Here is an 18,392-nt window from a genome sequence, read left to right on the forward strand (position 1 = left end):
GCACCCACATATTGACACGGCAGTGGTGGTGGCTTCTGAGCACATTTCCGATTGTTTGTAATCAGGATAGCCAATTCGCTTCAACAGCTATTTTTACCTCTGAGATGCGAACATCCAGGACACAAGCCTAGTATGAGAGGAACTGCGTCAAGAGGACTGGCTGTAACCATGCGAGGAGACCTGGCGGCTCCTGGTCTGTGGAGGGAATGTCGGTGCGGCAAATCGCATATTCGCAGACACGATCAGCTGATTACCTGATGTGATCACAAAGCGCTCAGCTCAATATTTTTTTGTCGAAAAGGGGTTAACGATAAGCGTGCAGTGCAGTTCAAAGTCAACGGCTGCTTTTCAACCTTCAATTCCAGCAACTCAAAAAACCATTCTTTAATACATTCAGGTCCATTGCGATTCGATATGCAGTCAGTCTCAAAGTTGCTCAGGACATCGCGGGTCGCTGCTGCCTTGCCGCGGATCGAAGGCGGTGCGGTTCCAGTCGACATACACAAAGCCGCGGACGGGTGTGAACCCCGCCTACGACGAGGCCCTGAAGGTGATCGAGGCATACAAGATCAAAAAGACATCCGAGGCAGAGGCTGCGGCAAAAGGAGCTGAAGGACGCGCAGGCAAAGAGCGCCAGCTCTGCGGAGGTCAGCGCGCTGAAGAAGAAGTACTTTGATCTGGCAGTGGAGGCCGAGATCAACGACTCGGAGGTCCTGTGGAATGCGCGGCACGGCAACTACGATCTGTCGAAGCCTGTATACGCGCACCTGAAGGAGCAGGCGTGGCGGGCGCGCCCGCTGGAGATTCTGATGCAGCGCCTGCTGCAGATGTACGTGCTGCCGGATCTGCTGGACCCGCGCGAGGTCGGCATTCCGCCAGCGCAGCTCAACGTTGCCCTGGCAGAGACCCTGCTTGAGCCTGGATCGGTGATCGAGCCCAGCGAGGCGCGCAAGCAGCCGGAGATCGAGTTGACGACCTTCCACGAGGACACGCGGCTGCACACCCTGGTGATGGTGGACCTGGACGAGCCGCATGTCGAGCAGCAGACGTTCCGCGAGCAGTTCCACTGGGTGGTCGCCAATCTGCCGTTCTCGATGAGCCAGACCAAGACGCAGATCAGCGAGGGCAGCGAGCTGCTGGCGTACATTCCGCCGCACCCCGCGCGCGGCTCGCCGACACACCGCTACGCGTTTGTTGCCTTTGAGCAGCCCGACGGTGGCAAGCAGCGGATAGAGAACATTGAGGTGTCGCGCGATCTCGTGCTGCGCGAGTTCGCCAAGCAGCACCATCTGCGCCCCGTCGGCCTGTCGTTCTTCCGCGCCAACTGGAACGAGTCCGTCGACGAGGTGTACCGCGATGTGCTCAAGCTGGCCCCGCCCAGCTATGGCCAGATGCCTGCGCTGCGCACGAACGTCACCCCGATGGCCGCCAGATCAACGCCTATGCCAACTACTAGACCTTCCTTCCTCTTTGGTTCCATAGCAGGGACAGTGATCTTCACAAATACATCATCTGTGATAGCAGCGGTTATAATGCAGGAGGACGCTGGGAGGGGCTGGAGTGGGATTTCTAGAAGGCAGCCAGGGCGATGCTCACAGCAGGCTACTGCAACTGTGCAATTTCGCCTGCAGCTACGTGTCTGCAAAGCCCAGATGCCCGGGATCCTCCCAGGCGCTACCAAAAAACTGCCTCGCTGTCAGTTTTGCGGCTGTGTGAAGATAACCTTAGCGAGCTGGTTCCTTTCACGTGAAGATTGGACGATCGCACCGGCCTTTGGGCGCAAGGTAAAAACTACGGCGCGCCAAGTGCTTGCCTAGGAAATGAGGCGAGGGGACAGCAGGCAGGCGAGCGGCTTCTTTGCCATGGACGCAATGCCGGAGCTAGCGCGCTGGGCTGTATGCAGGCGCCCTGTGGGTGCGATGACGCCTGCTTGACGCACAGGGCGCGCTCTGGCCAGCAGGCAGAGATAAGCGGGATGGGGGCAGGGCTCTGTCTGCGCTCGGGAGTCTGTGGACGAGTAAGAATCCAGAGTCAGCTCGCGCCTGCAGTTTTCCACTCGCCTCCCCCAAAATAAAAAATCACCGGGGCCGCCGCTCTGCGCCAGAGTCGGACAGCGCTCGAAATAAATAGGCTGGTGGCGGACCCCTTGCCTTGTTGCTTCTTTTCGAAGCTGTCGGCTGTTCAACTCAATTTTTTTCCTTACTCTACCTCTCATTTCCTTCTGAATTCGCCTTTGTTTGGGCGGATATATTTGGGACGCACCCCTTGCTACCACCACACCAGGCAAATAAAGATCGAAGCGGCTGCTCCTCAACTATGTTCAGCAGCATTAGACAGTACTTCCCCAGCGACGACGAGTACGTCTCGGAGAGCGCCCTCAAGAACCTGCGCAACTACCAGTACCGGGCTGTCGACAAGTCCTTCTTGACCAAAATACCTGTACCGGCACTACTGGGAGTGGGCCGTGACCCTGTTTCCGCGGTGGATGGCGTAAGTATCTGCGCACCTGCGCGGCTAGGGCAAGAGCAGCACAGGGCACCGACATGAGTGCAAACAAATACGAATTCGCTGCGTGCACTAACCCCTCTCATCGCCGCCCCCTCTCTTTCCTGTGTTCTAGGCCCAACCTCATTACGCTCACTGGCCTGAGTTTTGAGATCTTTGACGTCTTTCTGCTGCTGCTGCTTATGCCCGATCTCGCGGGACCCGGGCCCTGGTGGCTCTATTTTGCCTTTGGTATCGGCATGTGGCTGTACTCGACCTTTGACAACGTCGACGGAAAGCAGGCGCGGCGGACAGGCACATCGAGCCCGCTGGGCGAGCTGTTTGACCATGGCTGCGACGCGCTTGAACTGCACGATTGCGGGGATCGTCGAGGCCTCGGCGTTTGGATGCGGAATTTCTTGGCAGACAGTGACCATTATTTTCCTGACCACATCGACATTCTTCCTCTCGACCTGGGAGGAGTACCACACGGGCGTGCTGTACCTGGGGTACATTAACGGCCCGACCGAGGTCCTGACGTTCGCCGTGTTCGCGTGCTTTGCGTCGGGAATCTGGGGCCCCTGGGATCTGGCATGTGTCGGCGGCTACCGGCATCCCCATTTTCGGCTCTCTGTTCCCCGCCACCTGGGAAGTCATGGATGCTGCACTGTTCGTTACTGTCCTGGCCGCTGTCTTTGGCCACTACGGCGTGTGCTGCTGGAACGTGTACAAGGCATGCAAGGAGCAGAACCGCAGCTTCGCTGCCACCCTGCCCCAGCTCCTCCAGTACGTCGCCTACGCAACCAGCTGCTACGTCTGGCTGACCACCTCGGTCAGCATCTTCCACAACAACCACCTGGTGCTGTTCCTCGTCACCTCGGGCATCGTGTTTGGCCGCATTGTGGTAAGTACTATGTATACGGCGAGGTCCATGCGACGCAGCACTGCCTGCCACCCGCACCCCGCTACCATTGATTTTGATGTGCTAATCCTGCCCAATCGCTTCATACTTCTCTCCTGTAGAGCAAGATCATTCTTGCGCACCTCACCGAGATGCCGTTCCCGTCCTACACCGTTCAGATGGTCCCGCTGGTCGTCGGCGCCGCACTCTCGTTCTTTGGTTTGTTCTCGGCCAGGACCGAGCTTTTGTTCCTGGTCATTTCGTTCCTGTTCGTCACAGTCGCGTACTTCCACTGGGCCCTGGTCGTCATTGAGCGTTTCTGCGAGTTCCTCGGCATCAACTGCCTCACCATTGCACCCCGTAAGAATCGAAAGAAGGCAGAGTAAATTATTATTGCCAACCCCTCCTCACACTGCATATTCTCATATTTGCACCCTCTATCCACCACTACGGTATATCATTATCTTTTCTTATTCTGCCCCTGGGATTGTGTCCCTTCTCTGGCACCACTCTATATCCTTACTCTCCAAATCCATTTTTCATACTCGATCTGGCCAGACCTTGCCGGTCTTGGATCTTTTTCTGTCTTTTGCGCCTATTTCTCATATTTGCACACGCCTTGCGTTATCCTCCCCACCCAGATAATCTTCTGCTACTGCTTCACTGTCATTATCGATAACATATATTTCCCAATGCATTAAGGCGCTCCCAGGTACCTATGTGGGAGCCTGCGTGACGGCGGGCCGACGTCATCACAATATATTTCGCGGTTGGGACAGGACTGCATGTCGCTACTGCTCGGAGCCGGTGAACGCTTTTTATTGCTCATCCTATGGTCACAACACTAATCATCACCACTTGCCCTTTTGTTTCGACGTGTAGAGGTGGAAGCTGACCGTGTCGAGGCTGGCCTGATGGGGCACTAAAAGCACTATTTCTTCAATCTTTTTAATTCCTACTTCACACAAATGTGAATCCCATGCAAGCGCCTGAAATGTAAATGGCAGAATTGGATATTTTTTTTTGGAGAAAATGTGCGTAGAAAGGAGCGTTAAAGATAAAATCAAGAATGGATGGCTGTAACCAAAACCTTTTTATATGCACCTGGAGTGGTATCACAGCTCCATATGTGCCAGACCGATCTTCTTATCGCGGATATTGTATACAGAGTAGTGCGACTGCAGGAAAGGAATGCCAAGCACCCACAGGTACTCGCTGACAGGCATCCACTGGACTTCGCACACATCATTGATCTCATCGTGGTAGATATACTCCTCGGGCCTCATTGTGAAGCGCCTGCCACCTAGCACAAAGTGGAACGGCTTCAGCTGGGGCAGCACCGAGCACGGCAGCTCGCCTGACATGATGTTGGCACCAATGCGGGCGCTCATTCCGGCCAGCGTGAAAGGGTCGCCATATATCAGCGAGCTGCCTGTATCGAGCAGCGCCTTGCGGCTGGCACGCGCCCGGTCATGTTCGAGTCAGATTGGCTGCAATGCTGTTGATCTTGTCGGCTCCGTACAGATAGTTCTTCGGCTCATCACCGTACCAGATGCCCTCCATGGTTGTCACCCAGAACAGGCTGCCGTAGACGTCGAGCCAGACGATCTTGTCCTTGTATGCCCTGTCGTATGTACCAAAGGTGATCTCGCCGCTGGCCTTGCCGCTGCTGCGGAACAGCTTGACGCCAAACAAGGGCTCTTCCAGAGCGCCCTGCGCTACCATGTTCTCGACCGGCGATGTGACACCGCCTTCGGCGCCGCCAGTGAACCCAAGCCCAAAGAGTCCGTCGAACTGGCTGCGTGGCAGCTCGAACGTCCTGTCCTCGAGGTTGGTGGTTGCAAACGGCTGGTCCTTGATGACCACCGAGTCAGCGACACGCACAGTATCGACGCCGACATCGCCGGCAATGAACCCAGTTCCATACTGGATCTCGATTCTCTGCTCGGTATTGGCAAACGACGCAGACGTGCCCTTGTTGAACCGCCGATGCTGGGTGCACGCCGTCGAATTGCATGTAGCGCCAGGCACCCAGATATTGGACGAGCCAGTGTCGAAGATCACCGAGAAGTGCTGCACTGGATTACCAATCCCAATGTAGCCGTAGTAATAGTAGTCCTTGACATCGGTCAGCGGCGCTGTGTTGTTCGACAGCGGGACTTGGGCCAGATTTTTCATCTTGTGTGCCCGTTCCGCCATCCGATGTTTGCGCTTGGATTCAGGGTCCAGCCCGTTCTTCAGAAACAATGGTACTTTGAAGGATCCCTCGCCGGAGACACCGCTTGAGTGGATCTTGGCGCCTGCGCCGAGCACCGTCGGGTCGTCATACCCAAGCCCCTCAGCCTGGACCTGTGTTTGTGGCGGCGCTGAGAGCGCGGTGTGGACGAGGGCAATGAGGCCAACTGCTATGAACTTCATTGGAGAAGCAGGATGTGTATGCTGGTTATATGTTGACGACTAGAGAATAAAAGGGGCTTAAGTCGCTGTCTCGAGATTGAGCCTTTATCTCCAAATGTCCAGTACTAATACACGTAAATGAGTGAATAAATAACCTGAGGAAGTTGAAAGTTTGACTAGGAAGATACCACCATATATAAACGAGTGTGCAATGTTGTTGTCAATACCGAACAGGCAGCTCAAAAGTGGTCTGAGTCGAAAGTGGAGATCTGGTGTAGCTGGTAACAAATGGCTGGATGAGTAGCGGACGTAGAGGATGGCTGGAAAACAACCCGCCCCAAAAGGTCAAATACGGATATGGTGGAGGAGGGAGAAGGAAGCGAAGTAATTGGAGAAGATGTAGTCGCAAAAGACCAGTCAATAGAATAAAAACGGATGTTAGTGTTGTAGGCAGCAAGACATCTGGTATGCTCCCCCGATAAACCTTCTAAACGAAGAGAAAGAGCGGAGAGAAAGGAAAGAGTGGGTGAGGAGAGACAAGCTAAATGCGGAAGAGAAACAGGTTGTGCATGGCAGGATGTATGTGCCCGCATCAGGATCTAGGGAATGGAGAGGGATGGCCACATGTCGGCGGTTTAGGAAAGCTGTGCGGGAAAGCGATTGTCTCATGGATGTAACCTTTGCCAGCATGTTGGTGATCTGGGTATATTACCACTGCAAGCTGTTCACACACTCTATGCCGTCTGACGAAAACGCCTACAAAAATCGGGATGTCCAGATTCCTGAACCCGGTGAGGCATTATCATTTGCTCACATCTCTACTCCCACACGCAGCCGCCTCTTAATAAATCTCCGCACCCTTCCATCGTTCCCCCGCACTGCAAAGGGTCTGCCCTAACGTGGGCGCGAATCAATCCGCCGGCTATTTTCACATACCTGGGAAATAATTTCAGTTGACATTAGCAAGCTGCAACTAGTGTATAGAAAAGAAAATGAAATTAGATGTGAACCCACTGCCATATCAGTAGTGCTTCAGCGGCATGTTGATCGGAGCCAACCCAACCTTCTTATCTTTCATGTCGAACACAGCGTAATAGGCACGCAAGAACGAGTCGCCTAGCACCCAGAACGGGCTATCATACGAGGGCACCCATGCCGAGCTACATGTCTTCTTCTCTGGGTCACGATAAACGTAGTGGTCAGGCGTGATCTCGAAGCGGTAGCCGCCGAGCGAGACCCAGAACGACTCGAGGTTTTGTAGATTCGCGCACGACATGTCACCGGTCTTGTAGTCGGCGCCAATGATCCGGCTAATAAGCTGTATGGTGTTCGGGTCACCAAGCAAAAACGACGTACCAGTATCGAGAATTGCCGAGGTCTCAGGCTTCTTTTCAGATCCAGTCGGCAGCAGCTTCTTAATCTTGACTGACGTGTCTTCGGGCGGGTGTTTCTTCTTCCTCATGATATCCATATCTGGGTCAGTCCCCTTGGCCTTCTTCTTCATTTTCTTGATCGCCATCTCCTGATCCTCGATCTGTCTTGCCGCCTGCTCCTCGGATGTTGCCACATCAGTGATGTTGGTCAGCACAACGTTTAGTGGCAGAGTGCCGAGGTCGTGGTCCTTGCTGAGCGTTAAAAGATTGAGCTTGCCATCTCCGTACCAGATACCCTCCATTGTAACTTGCCAGTATTTGGGGCGTGTCACATGCATCCACTTGAGGTCGCCCTTGTAGTGCAGCTCGTTGTAGCCACCAAGAAGCAGCTCGCCAAACGATCGATGTCCCTGTGACAGGGCAAAGGCAAACACGGGTTCGTCAACCAGGTTTTCCTCAATCATCCTGACCATCGGCGGCACCAATCCACCCGACGACAGCGACTTGAAGGCTAACCCGAACAGGCCGTCGAACTCAGGTATCAGGCAGCTCAAACACCTCGTCTTCGCTTGTGGTTTCAGCGAACGGCTGGTCCTTGATCGTGATTCCGCCGACCTTGACTGTGTCCTGACTTGTGAATCCGCGTACCTCACCAGTTCCATACTGAATGGCAAACGGCATATTTAGCGGCTTGTACGTGGCCAGACAAATCGTGGTCGTACCGGTTGTGTTGCAAGCACGCCTTCGACTGACACCGCACTCCCGGGATCCACATGTTGGCTGAGCCAGTGTCGAAGGTCACCGTAAAGTTTTGCGCAGGCATGCCGACAGAGATGACCCCGTAGTAGTATGTGTCGGTGGCGTCAGTGAGCCGTACCTGGCCAAAATCTGGTTCAACGTCGTGCGTCTCCTCGTCAAAGTCGACGTCAGCCGGCAGCATCATCAGCTTCTTACCGTCCTTGTTTTCCCGTGCCTTCCGGCGAGCTACCAGGATGTTGTTGTTGCGGTTGTACGATCGCTGGAGCGGGATGGATATCCTCTTGCAGTTCTGCTGGCCCAAGGCAAAGTTTGTGGGCGTGGTTAGCAGCAGCAAGAGCAGCGCTGTCAGCTGCACCATTGTGTGAAAAGGAATGTGTGTTCTGCAGTCTGTCCTTGGGCGATGCTGGGAATAAAGAACGGCTAAAGAAATGTGTAGATTTCGCTGGAGAGAAAGCAGGTATATCTGGACTAGACAAACGCAACAAAAATATCGATGGGAACTCGACTGTGTTCAAATACAAAAGGCATGTCACGGTCTACTATTTTATGAAAAGGGGCGGGCTAGTTAGCGGTTGCAACCAAGAATGCCTAGGACACAATGGCAAATATAGCCATCTCCATCCGCCTTCCTCCTCCCCGATATTTTTCTCCTCATGCGAGCTATTTGGCAAGGTCCTACTGCGTGCCTGTGTAGCATTTCGCACCGCTTGCCAGAATCTGGGCGTGGATTGGAAAGTTCTTGGCACACTGAAATGGTGGAGGCAGGAATAATCTTTGAAAAATAGCGCACCCGCCCCATTTGAGATAGGAAGGGGCTGCTGAGGGGAAGACGGTGCATGCCGCTTGGACGTAGAGAAGAAGGGGAAGTCGTAGCGGCGCAGAAAGGGATGGCCGTAGGTGCAACAGCGCCCATTAGCCCACCATATTACTTTCTTTTTTTTACCAGCTACTGCCGCCGAGGAATTACTGCTCTGCGTCATGGCCAATGTCTATAAATATACACGATGGGTGGTGAAATATACACAGCCCGCTTCGAAAGGAGCACGAGGGCATTGGCATTGCATGGAACATGGATGCAATATACAGCGCCTTTTATGGAAACTGCGCTGTGTTGATGGTGCTTGTGTAAATGTGGATGTATGTTATAGAAACCAAGTCGGCAGGATTAAAAACGATTAGAAAAGCATGTTGACAGGGAAACAGAAAAGTAAAAAAGTAAGCGAGCGAAAGGCCTGCCGATGAGGGTCCGCAGCAGGTACATTGGACACCCATGGCAGTGCCTCAGCCCAAGCTCCCCGCACTCTCCCCACATGGCCGAACAGCTCTGGCACGCGGAGGGGAGAGGGGCAGAGAGCGCAGGGCGGAAATAAAATAATTAGTTGGTCTTTGCCATCTTGCGGGCCCGGGCCTTCTCCATGTTCAGGTCGGCAGTCTTCTTCATCTTGGCAACAAAGGCGGCCTTCTCGGCGCTCAGAGCCTTAACCTGCTCCTTGGTGGGCACCTTCAGGTGCTTGCGGGCGTACCGGTGGGCATCGAGGGTGCGCACAACACGCGACTGCGGAGCCAGCAGCGCCGAGGTGACAAACATGTACAGGACAGCGCACCACGAGGTATGGTAGGCAAGGTCGTCGTAGTACTCGGGGGCAATGCGCTTGATCTCGGGCAGCTTGGTCCAGGGAACGAGCGGGAAGTCGTGGTGCTCGTTGTGGTAGCCAATGTTGAGCCAGAACCAGTTGCCAGAGCCATAGTACGAGTACGTCTCCTGTCCGTCGCGGAACGTATAGTGCTCCTGGATGAAGTGGGCGGCTCCGGGATGCAGGCCAAATCCAAGCAGCACCGAGGCAACAAGGTACAGGACGCCACGCGCACCGCAGAAGTAGTACAGGGCGACGTCGCAGCCGATGGTCCAGGCCCAGTTGATCAGCTCCCAGCGCGACAGCTGCTTCTGCTGAGCAAGTCCGCGACCAATGTACATGACGCCGTAGATGATGAGCCACAGGAACTTGCGCACGGGGTCGTTGCCAATCAGGCGGATCTCCCACTCCAGGGGCAGATCCGGATCATAGCCATACACGCCCTGGTAAGTGTGGTGCTCGAGGTGGTACCGGCGGAACGACTGTGCGAGCGGCGCAAGCAGCGGGATGTTGGCAAAGTTGCCAACCCAGCGGTTCTGCAGTGTGGTGGCCGCACACAGGTTGTGCGTGAACTCGTGGAAGATAATGCCAATCTGCGTCGAGATGGAGCCGCCCACGACGTAGGCCACGAACAGCATGGTCCACGTCCAGTCAGTCAGAATGTTGCCAAACACATACGCCAGGCCAACCTGCACGCCGACGACGGTCGCAGGTAATCCAGATGGTGTTGGTGTCGTAGCCATACAGCTGCTCGATCTCGGGGTGGTCCGCCAGAATCTGGTTCTTGCGCTTCTTGTGTGGCTCGTCGTACATGTCAAAGCGGGGCGCCTCGTCGTAGCCAGGAACCGACCGCTTCCAGAACCCGAGATATGACGGGAACCGCATGTCGTACTCCTCGCCCTCGTGAATTGCACGAATCTCGTCGACCGAACCGGTATCACGGGGAGGCATGGTCGTGTAGTCTACTGCCCCTTGGGAGAAGGAAAAAGAGTTGCCACGGAAAGGATATCAGGGGATAAATGGTTTGGGTACCTGGCTAGTAGAACCAAACGCAGGATAGCAAACAGTGTAATAAGTGAACAAAAATGTATGAAGAGGAGAGCAGGGTGGAAAAAAGAAAGTGTAAACACCGGCGCCCCCTTCTTAAAGCCGCTCGCACTCTCCTTTCACGCACTCGCAAGAAAAATTATCGCGAAACTGCGGCTTCTTGGCCGAAGATTCGCTGTGTTTTTCTTTTTTGCTTTCCCCAATTTAATTTTCCTCCTTTCCCCTGCGTCGCGTCTCTACAGACATCACCCTCACGCAGCGCCTTTCTTTCGCCAGCTGGCATGCAAGGCGCTAAAAGATGCGGTCCAGAATGAGGGTCCTTTTGGCTGCAGCATGGACCGCGGCGCTGGCAGGTAATCAATTGGGCTGGGCTCCGGCCCCAGTCTATAAAAAAAGGAACACAAAATGTAAACTGGTGACCGCTGATGCGGCTCACAGTTTGCTCCCGCTCCTCCCACTGCCGACTGTGCACGCTTGGACGGGGCGGATGTTTTGGTGGTGCGGACTAAGCCGATCAGCCCCGACCTCACATTCACCTCGGGCTTTGGCCGGGAGATGAGGGAGGCACGACCAGAACGGCTGTCCTAATTTTTTGGGGCGGTGGTTGAAGAGGGGAGACGAGGATCTGTTTGCCGCAATCCCGCATCAGCACTGCAGGCCGGCTTTTCCACCACACCGCCTCTCTGCCTGCAAGTCTGGGCAATCTTGGCGGTACTATAGCTCCGCTTGGCGGTCTAAGCTCTAAATGAAGATCCTATGTCCCTGGAGCTGTGGATTTGTAATCGTGCTTGCTTTTCTTCTGAAAAATTACTCGCATGCCCCCTACGAAGATACATAGCCGAGCCCAGCTACCCACGCAATGCCGCCCAGGGTCAGGCACGCAGTGTAGAACCCGACCATCCACCCGATCTGGTACAGGTAGCGGGGCGAAAACACCGACCAGATGAACAGATGCGTGCGCAGGGCGGTGACCACGATGCTCAGCAACAGCAGGGCGCACGATTGCCAGAGGTGGGCTGACACCAGCGCTTCAGTGATGGAGCGGCCGGCCAGAGCCGGTTTCCTGAGAGAGAGCACACACAGGCCGGCCGCCGCCCACCACAGCGGACCAGCCCAGTTGGCCACAAACAGCAGCAGGCCCACCAGGTTCTCGTTGTACCGCGACACGCCTGTATAGGCATTGCTGAGGTCCAGCGACGCCAGCGAGTTTCGAGTTGCCCAGCACGTAAAACGACGCATTCAAAAGGCAGAACACAGTGATTTCGACATGATGGTCGCCAGCCAACGCGACCACGGTCCTCGCGGGTGGTCTTTTGGATCCATGAGCCGCGCAGCACCCACAGGCGGATCAGCCGGCCGTCAAACAATGCAAAGATCGACGTGAACAGGGCAAACACCGCGATGTTGTGTGGCCGAGAAAGCAGCATCAAAAGTGGTGTGATCGCGACCAGCGTATCCAGCGCCGCTGCCTGTGCCAGCGTCGCCTGCTCCTCGCCTGGATTCTGCCCATCAAAGCCAGACCGCGCTCGCCACCAGGCACAGGCGGCTTCCAGCGAAGCCAGCAGCCCCTGTGCACATATACACCATGCGCGCGACATTGGCCAGATCTGGCGGCGCGCACTTGCGGACAACACCCCATGTCAGACGCCTCCAGACCCAGTGCCTCCCATCCTGAGCTGCGGTCCAGGTGGTACACCACAGCGCATGTGGATGCATAGGCAACCAGTGCTCGGAATACACGCTGGCCAAGCACCAGCGCCCGCTGCTCAGACGTCTCAACGACCTGTGTACAGCGTCACTACTCGCCGCGCGCTCTCGTTGATCGCCCGTCTGCGCTCGGACAACTCGTGGTCCCTGCGGTATGCCATCAGATGTGCGCTGGCCTTGTGCGTGCGCGAATGGGGGACGGCCCTGCCGCATCACCTCGTCGATCGGCCCTGTGATGCTCTCGCGTGATGGACGCGGGTACAGGTAGATGTGCAGGCGGTATACCCACACGTTAGTCGCCAGCGCTGCCACTATTGCCATCAGCCACATCTCCCGCGCATAAGTTGTGTTGAGCGAGTGCCGGATGTCGAGCTCACCAGCCCACTTCTGGCCTGTCTGGCTTCCATGCCCGCGCAACACGGAACATGGCACATCTGCAGCAGCGTCCGCGCCAGCGATCCCTTTGGTGGGGCTGGACATCAGCCGCAGAACCAGCATTGTCTGCACCCAGAAATACCAGTACTGGTGCTCCTCTTCAATTAAGCTGCTGGAGGCCACCGACACAGCGTACGTGGCCAGCATGCCGATCGCTGGCCAGTTGGCCATGTTGGAAAGGATATTGATCCCCGCCCAGGGAAGGCCAAGACAGAAGGAATAGCCCGGTCCGCGGCAATACCGATAAAGAAGATGCCTGTGCCCATTGCGCCGAGATCATACCCGCTGAATGTCCGCGAAAGGTGCTCATTGGCGTGCTCCATGAACTGGTAGTACTTGCGCTCAGCTGCCCTGGCATCCTCACCCTCGCCGCCACCCTTACCAGCCCTGTGGTGGGCTGCCAGCGCCTGCATGTATTTGCACCGCAAGCTGTTCGCCAACGTTGCTAGCATGCATGCTGTCGCAGTCAGTCGATGGATCGAAAGTCAAAAGCTGCCATTTGCATGTCGACATCCGCTACCGACGGATCGTTGGCTCGCACCACACCAAACATCTGGAACGCCGAGAGCTGAAGAAACCTCAACAGTTCTCCATCCGAGTACTTGCCAAGCATATCGATCAGCGGAAGGCCCAGGTTGTTTTTGGGAATGGGCACGCCAAACAGCAGCGACAGAGTCGGCACCAGGTCAATCTGCGGCACCTCCTTAGTCAGCAGACTGGACAAGCGCATTCTTGCCCTTGTCAGCAAACTCTTGTCCCTTTATGCCCTGTCCCATGAACACAAACACAGTCGACGTCTCCAGCTTCGAGTTGCCGCCATGGTTGCCGATCTCGTTCATTGCGTGGTCGCCGAGCAGCACAAATAGCGTCGGCTTGGCCGCCTTGTCCTTGGCCATTCGCTCAGCGTCCTGACGCAGGATGATCTCGTTCACCTGCTTTCACGACCTGGTCCATCTCCTGTTGCTTAGGCTTCATCAGCGGGCTATTAGGTCCCGCCAGGTGCCCGATATGGTCGAGTCCCAAGTAGTGGAAAACAGTCACATCCCAGTCATCCTTCTCCAGGTCTGGCTTGACATGCCGTGTCACATTCAGGTCTACTTCGACTGTGTCAGTGACAAAGAATGATGACGTACCATCCGTGCGCGAGAATGTGTCGGGGAACAAGCGCAGCCAGGTGTCATCGACCGAACAGGTTGATCGTCTTGTTTCCATGGTTCTTTAGCTGCCACAGCAGGTTGTCGTGGAATTTGAGCGACGAGCTCGTGTCGGACTCGGCAGTATTGAGCACAGCATCCAAAAAGTTTGGCACTGTACCGGTCATCAGCGCCTTGATCCGCGGCATCGTCACTGTTGGCGCCAACGCCTTGGCTGTGTATCCAAGCGCGCGCCCATCACGCAGCAGGCTTTGCGTGTACGCCATGCCAGAGTTGTTGCCAAACACAAAGTCATTGCGCAGCGCGTCTACTAGCATCACCACCAGCCGATCGTACTGTGCGTCTACATGGCTGCCCAGCTGCCCGAGGTCTGCTGGCTGTTCTGCCCATGTTGCAAAGCCAGGTATGCTTTTCTTGTAAGGAAAGAAGCCCTTGATAAAGAACCCTAATCCCACCAGCTCTACCAGAATGAGTGGGAGCAGAATGAGCAGCCGTTCATTGCAAATTATAATGTGTAGAGAGATGAGCTGTTCAACGAGCGAGAGTTGTTTTAAACGCAGGGAAACGTAGGAGAGATCAGTTTGCAGCAACACAGCGGACCTCAGAATCAGCCAGGCTAATTTCCGATTAATTGCCATCCAGGATTCGATCACGCTGGTGTTGCGTGCTGGCCCTAGGACCATGGGCATCGGCTACCAATTGGTTAGCGGCGATGCCCATGGTCCTAGGCAAGTGCGTGGCGATGGACGCTCTGACCCCACTGCAAACAATGACAGCATGGGACTCTGAGTTCTGAGGGAGACAATGGCATTTCCTCACAACGCGATGTCTCCAACCAAACATAAAATCGAAGACGTTCGTGCTATGATGGATATATATATGCCAATTCTCAAGGCTCGCTGCCTTTCTCCCTTCTCATTGCGTTCTCTTTAAGTGGAACCTCCCATCCAAAAGCTTTACTCTCTGTTACGTTTCTTTGGTTTGTTGGTGTCGGCGCCCAGGTCTGGCGAAAAGTAACACCTCAGAAACTAAGCTGTGAGGAAAGGATATAGTACATGACCACAGGAAGAAACGAAAGGGTGAAAAGACTTGAGAGGCCGCTATAAGCGTACCGTCTCTCGTCAGAGGAGACAGATCCTCATCCAGAGCTTTCAGTTGATACCAAAAGGCTAGTGGGTTGCATGTTTGAGCCTGGCCGTTGGCTTGCTGCCCCTCCCAACCGTCAGGGGCTTGCCGCTGTTGGCTCGACTCCGTTACAAGATGAACAGAATGTATTTGGTCTACCCGCATTTCTGCTCAAAACCCAATATATTCAATCTGGCGGATATGCGAGCTGTCGTCGAATATTGGGCGATGGACGAAGCAGTCAAGGCTCAGCGCTGTCTCAGGGAATTCTGACCTACGATGGACTTCCATTATGACTGTGGCCAACAGAGGAAGTTTTGTGAATGCGATGGCTAGTAGACAGTTTGTCCTAAGCACCCCTATGGTGATTATTGTCAATGCCGCAGGTATCCGTCAGAGTAAGCTTTTGAAGCCGAGACGCTTGTATAGCAGGCAGCTCCTCGCGGATGCCTGAGATCCTCTCGTCCGTGAATTCGTCGGGGCAGCGACTAAGGATTCTGTCCATGCTATACGGCAGAGTCAAATGGATACAGCGCCGGCAATTGGTTGACCAAGTAGAGCAAATCTGCAATGCCCATCTCCAGACGACTTGCCTTCAGGATACGGAGGTCTGGCAGGTTGAGCGAAAGCGCTGAAAGCGCTCCCTCGCAAACAATGTGGTCGATGTCGTACGAGAAATACTGGACCTTGAGTTCCAATGCAGAGAAAGGTGCTGAGGTGCCCAACTGCATCGTCGCGAGTGTGAAAAGCTCCAGCAAGACTTAGCGTCACGTGCTGGAGCGCTGAGAATAATCCCTTGCGGCGTCGAAATACGATCCCTTAGATGTCGATAGCATTCATCGTCGATGCTCAAACGAGAGGTAGCGGAGGGTGTCTACTGCAGCTAGAGCCGCGGTGGCTATCTCTGGTGCGATTCCATTGCTTGACTGAAAGTACTTCAGCCGCGGAAAATGATGCACTGTGCATTTGTAAGCGGAGACAGGGCCGCCAATATCGTCGAGATCAGGTAGTGTGTCAACTTCAAGCCGGTGCAAGTTAGGATAGATTATTGGGATCCCGGCATCGCTGGTGAGGATCTGCTTTGGGATGCCCGTATAGCCAGACTGTCTACGCAAAATCTGGAGGGTCTGTGAGCTGCGACGAACTAGCTCGACTTCTTTATCCTCCAAAAGAATCCGCGCTGATTTCGATAAATTGTAAGGGTATGGATTCTAGCCTGCGAGCCATAGCCTTGGTGATCTGGTCAAAGAGCGACAGCCGTCTAAGCGTATGCGAATATGCACCAACGATCCCTGATAAGAATATGTTCCTAGGGGTTTTTGAGGTATCCGTCAGGTCCGTTTGCAGGTAGCGTACCTTTGGAAATGACATTGACAGGGCTGCATTAAGTGATGAGGATAGCCTCTCAATATCTGCTCTGGTGATCGCCTCAGAAGCACTATTCTCGGAATCGGGCCGCCTAGCTGCATCATTGCGGATGCACAATGAGATGCTGTGCACAGATGGGAACACATGGCCATGAAGCATTCGGCAAAGGTTTTCGATGTTGTTTACAAGAGCCTGGCTGGAAAAACCAATGTCTATCCGTACCGACGTCAGTAGACCGTGATGCCTTTTGGCAATGACATCTTCCAACTTGTACTGAAGCCATGTAGCAGGAATAGTCGGGCCAAGGCTTCTGCCTACAGCAACTTCTACTGACGCAAACGAACTCTTCTTCATATCAATGATCCTGCTCCACGTCTGGTTCATGGCTGGAATCTCTGAGTATATGCGTATCGGGCCAATATCAAACAGCTCCTGGCCAACGCGAAAGCACATCGTATCCACTATCTCGCCAATAATTTGGTCGATGATTGACTCTGGGATGTTGTCAAATGCAGAACGAAGCATAGCTGGGTGCAGTGGTGTTGATTTGAGGGTGAAAATGGACCAGCAGCTTCCACCGACCATGGCTCTAAGGTGTACTTCCTCCAAACTTTAACTCTATTGTGGGAATGGTACTGAGGGAGAAGCACAGCGTGGTAGCTGGCAGCAATATATAGAGCCTGTCTGGATTGCATACAAAAAGCCAGTTATGTAGTAGTCTACGATTGAATGAGGTTGGGCTTGACTTGCAGTATTGAAGCATATAAAAGGCTTTGTTACTATCTCAACTTGGAGTTGCACCAGATATTTGTATCGCTCACAGAGCAGCGGTCTGCTCAAGCTGTCGCGATACTCGTTGTATACATGCTTCTTGATCCAATCCTTATATCCGAGTCAGCGTTCTGCGTGAGTTTTTCATATCAACTGTAATCAGAGAGGGTAGCTTTGTAATAGCAATAGCCATATCTGTGACAATAGTCATCGACTTCGCAAAGTCAAGCCGTCTCAGACGAGTACTGAAGGCTGGGGGCTCAGACAGTAAGGCACCGATCTCCTTGCCTATTCCATTACGTGCAAATTGCTTGCCAGATGTGATACTTGCCACACCAAGACGAGTGGGTCCAGGGAAGTAGGATAGAATCTGGCCCAGTTGGCTGAGAGAAGGTGAACATCTACTAATATCCAGACAACGAAACTGCGGGTTTGAGTGACTGGAGCAGAACGATGAATGACAAGGAGCTACTCGGCCGACTCGTATCGACATGATGCTCGATATGCTCAGCATTGGGTGCAATCAAAAACGATAGTTATGATGCTTCAACTGCATCCCTGTCCTCTATTTGCTCAATTTCGAGGGTAGCTCCTCAAATGCGCGCACAAGCAAGGTTAGGGAGCAGGCAACCCCGAAGAGATTCGAACAGAGGACTAGTGAGATGAACCATAAGAGATACTAGCGTCTCATTGCGATCGCCGACAAAACTCCTAATGTCAAATGCACAGTATGTAAGGAGGGTGAGGCTGGCCATCGATGGAAATGTGTCAACCTGTTGTCTCTCAACCTTCCCTTCCATATCCATACTCGTAACAATAGATATCTTGGTGAGTTTCGGATACGTTTGGCCAAACAGTAGATCCAATTCCCCTATGGTATCCCTCGTAATTCTATCACTGAAGTGCGTTGTTGTTATGCGATGCACCAACCCTTCTACAATATCCTTGCTAGAATGAATCAGCGAATATTCAGAGTCGTAGTTGGCTTCATGGTACATACCCTGAACACCAGAACTGATACCTTTGCAAAGACGGACATATGATCAGGCGTTATCTCGGCAAATGACAGTCCTCAGAGTGGTGACAATGTTCCTCAGATTGTCTTCACCTATAGTCTCATGGTCGTTCCAGCTTCTTGAGTATGAGACAAACGAGCAATCGTGTGGGTTGGGAAGCAGCTGGCGGATACACCGAGTAAAACAATCGAGCCCTGCCGAATAGTCAGCATCGTCAAAGA

The 18,392-nt window shown here is 54.0% G+C and overlaps 5 protein-coding genes across 5 annotated transcripts; 1 reads left to right on the top strand and 4 right to left on the bottom strand.

Moving 5' to 3' along the window:
• Nucleotides 1-414: 414 nt before the first annotated feature.
• On the top strand, nt 415-3,771 carry DL89DRAFT_295598 (uncharacterized protein; the record flags this gene model as incomplete). The annotated part of the gene is made up of 10 exons (XM_040890658.1): nt 415-450; nt 479-550; nt 591-1,412; nt 2,338-2,409; nt 2,459-2,490; nt 2,525-2,572; nt 2,621-2,871; nt 2,915-3,079; nt 3,138-3,388; nt 3,508-3,771. The coding sequence occupies 10 exons, from the start codon at nt 415-417 to the stop codon at nt 3,769-3,771; spliced, it is 2,013 nt and encodes a 670-aa protein (XP_040740365.1).
• A 619-nt stretch (nt 3,772-4,390) lies between these two features.
• DL89DRAFT_270276 (acid protease) lies at nt 4,391-6,289 on the bottom strand. The gene is made up of 2 exons (XM_040888642.1): nt 4,908-6,289; nt 4,391-4,840 (listed from the first exon to the last, which is right to left on the bottom strand). The coding sequence occupies exons 1-2, from the start codon at nt 5,801-5,803 to the stop codon at nt 4,501-4,503; spliced, it is 1,236 nt and encodes a 411-aa protein (XP_040740366.1). The 5' UTR covers nt 5,804-6,289; the 3' UTR covers nt 4,391-4,500.
• A 455-nt stretch (nt 6,290-6,744) lies between these two features.
• Nucleotides 6,745-8,272, bottom strand: DL89DRAFT_325135 (Asp-domain-containing protein; the record flags this gene model as incomplete). The annotated part of the gene is made up of 3 exons (XM_040891505.1): nt 6,745-7,704; nt 7,742-7,818; nt 7,853-8,272. The coding sequence occupies 3 exons, from the start codon at nt 8,270-8,272 to the stop codon at nt 6,804-6,806; spliced, it is 1,398 nt and encodes a 465-aa protein (XP_040740367.1). The 3' UTR covers nt 6,745-6,803.
• A 1,017-nt stretch (nt 8,273-9,289) lies between these two features.
• DL89DRAFT_226780 (uncharacterized protein) lies at nt 9,290-10,186 on the bottom strand (the record flags this gene model as incomplete). The annotated part of the gene is made up of 1 exon (XM_040884826.1): nt 9,290-10,186. One exon carries the CDS (start codon nt 10,184-10,186, stop codon nt 9,290-9,292), a length of 897 nt encoding a protein of 298 aa, XP_040740368.1.
• A 1,231-nt stretch (nt 10,187-11,417) lies between these two features.
• Nucleotides 11,418-16,929, bottom strand: DL89DRAFT_325136 (uncharacterized protein; the record flags this gene model as incomplete). Its single annotated transcript, XM_040891506.1, has 15 exons — nt 16,703-16,929; nt 15,997-16,179; nt 15,529-15,741; nt 13,923-14,250; nt 13,683-13,840; nt 13,488-13,645; nt 13,249-13,453; nt 12,979-13,144; nt 12,735-12,892; nt 12,519-12,698; nt 12,398-12,478; nt 12,290-12,369; nt 12,129-12,243; nt 11,887-12,097; nt 11,418-11,764 (listed from the first exon to the last, which is right to left on the bottom strand). Exons 1-15 carry the CDS (start codon nt 16,907-16,909, stop codon nt 11,418-11,420), a joined length of 2,790 nt encoding a protein of 929 aa, XP_040740369.1. The 5' UTR covers nt 16,910-16,929.
• Between the last annotated feature and the right edge of the window lie 1,463 nt (nt 16,930-18,392).

Source organism: Linderina pennispora (assembly GCF_002104995.1).
Source record: "Linderina pennispora strain ATCC 12442 chromosome Unknown DL89scaffold_16, whole genome shotgun sequence".
Lineage (NCBI taxonomy): Eukaryota > Fungi > Kickxellomycota > Kickxellomycetes > Kickxellales > Kickxellaceae > Linderina > Linderina pennispora.

What these genes read in the sequence shown, in the direction of transcription:
- DL89DRAFT_270276 (XM_040888642.1), bottom strand. Translation starts at nt 5,803, where the DNA reads ATGAAGTTCATAGCAGTTGGCCTCATTGCCCTCGTCCACACCGCGCTC. An exon ending in GATGAGCCGAAGAACTATCT is followed by an intron (nt 4,841 to 4,907) that starts GTACGGAGCCGA and finishes GGCGCGTGCCAG; the next exon opens with CCGCAAGGCGCTGCTCGATA.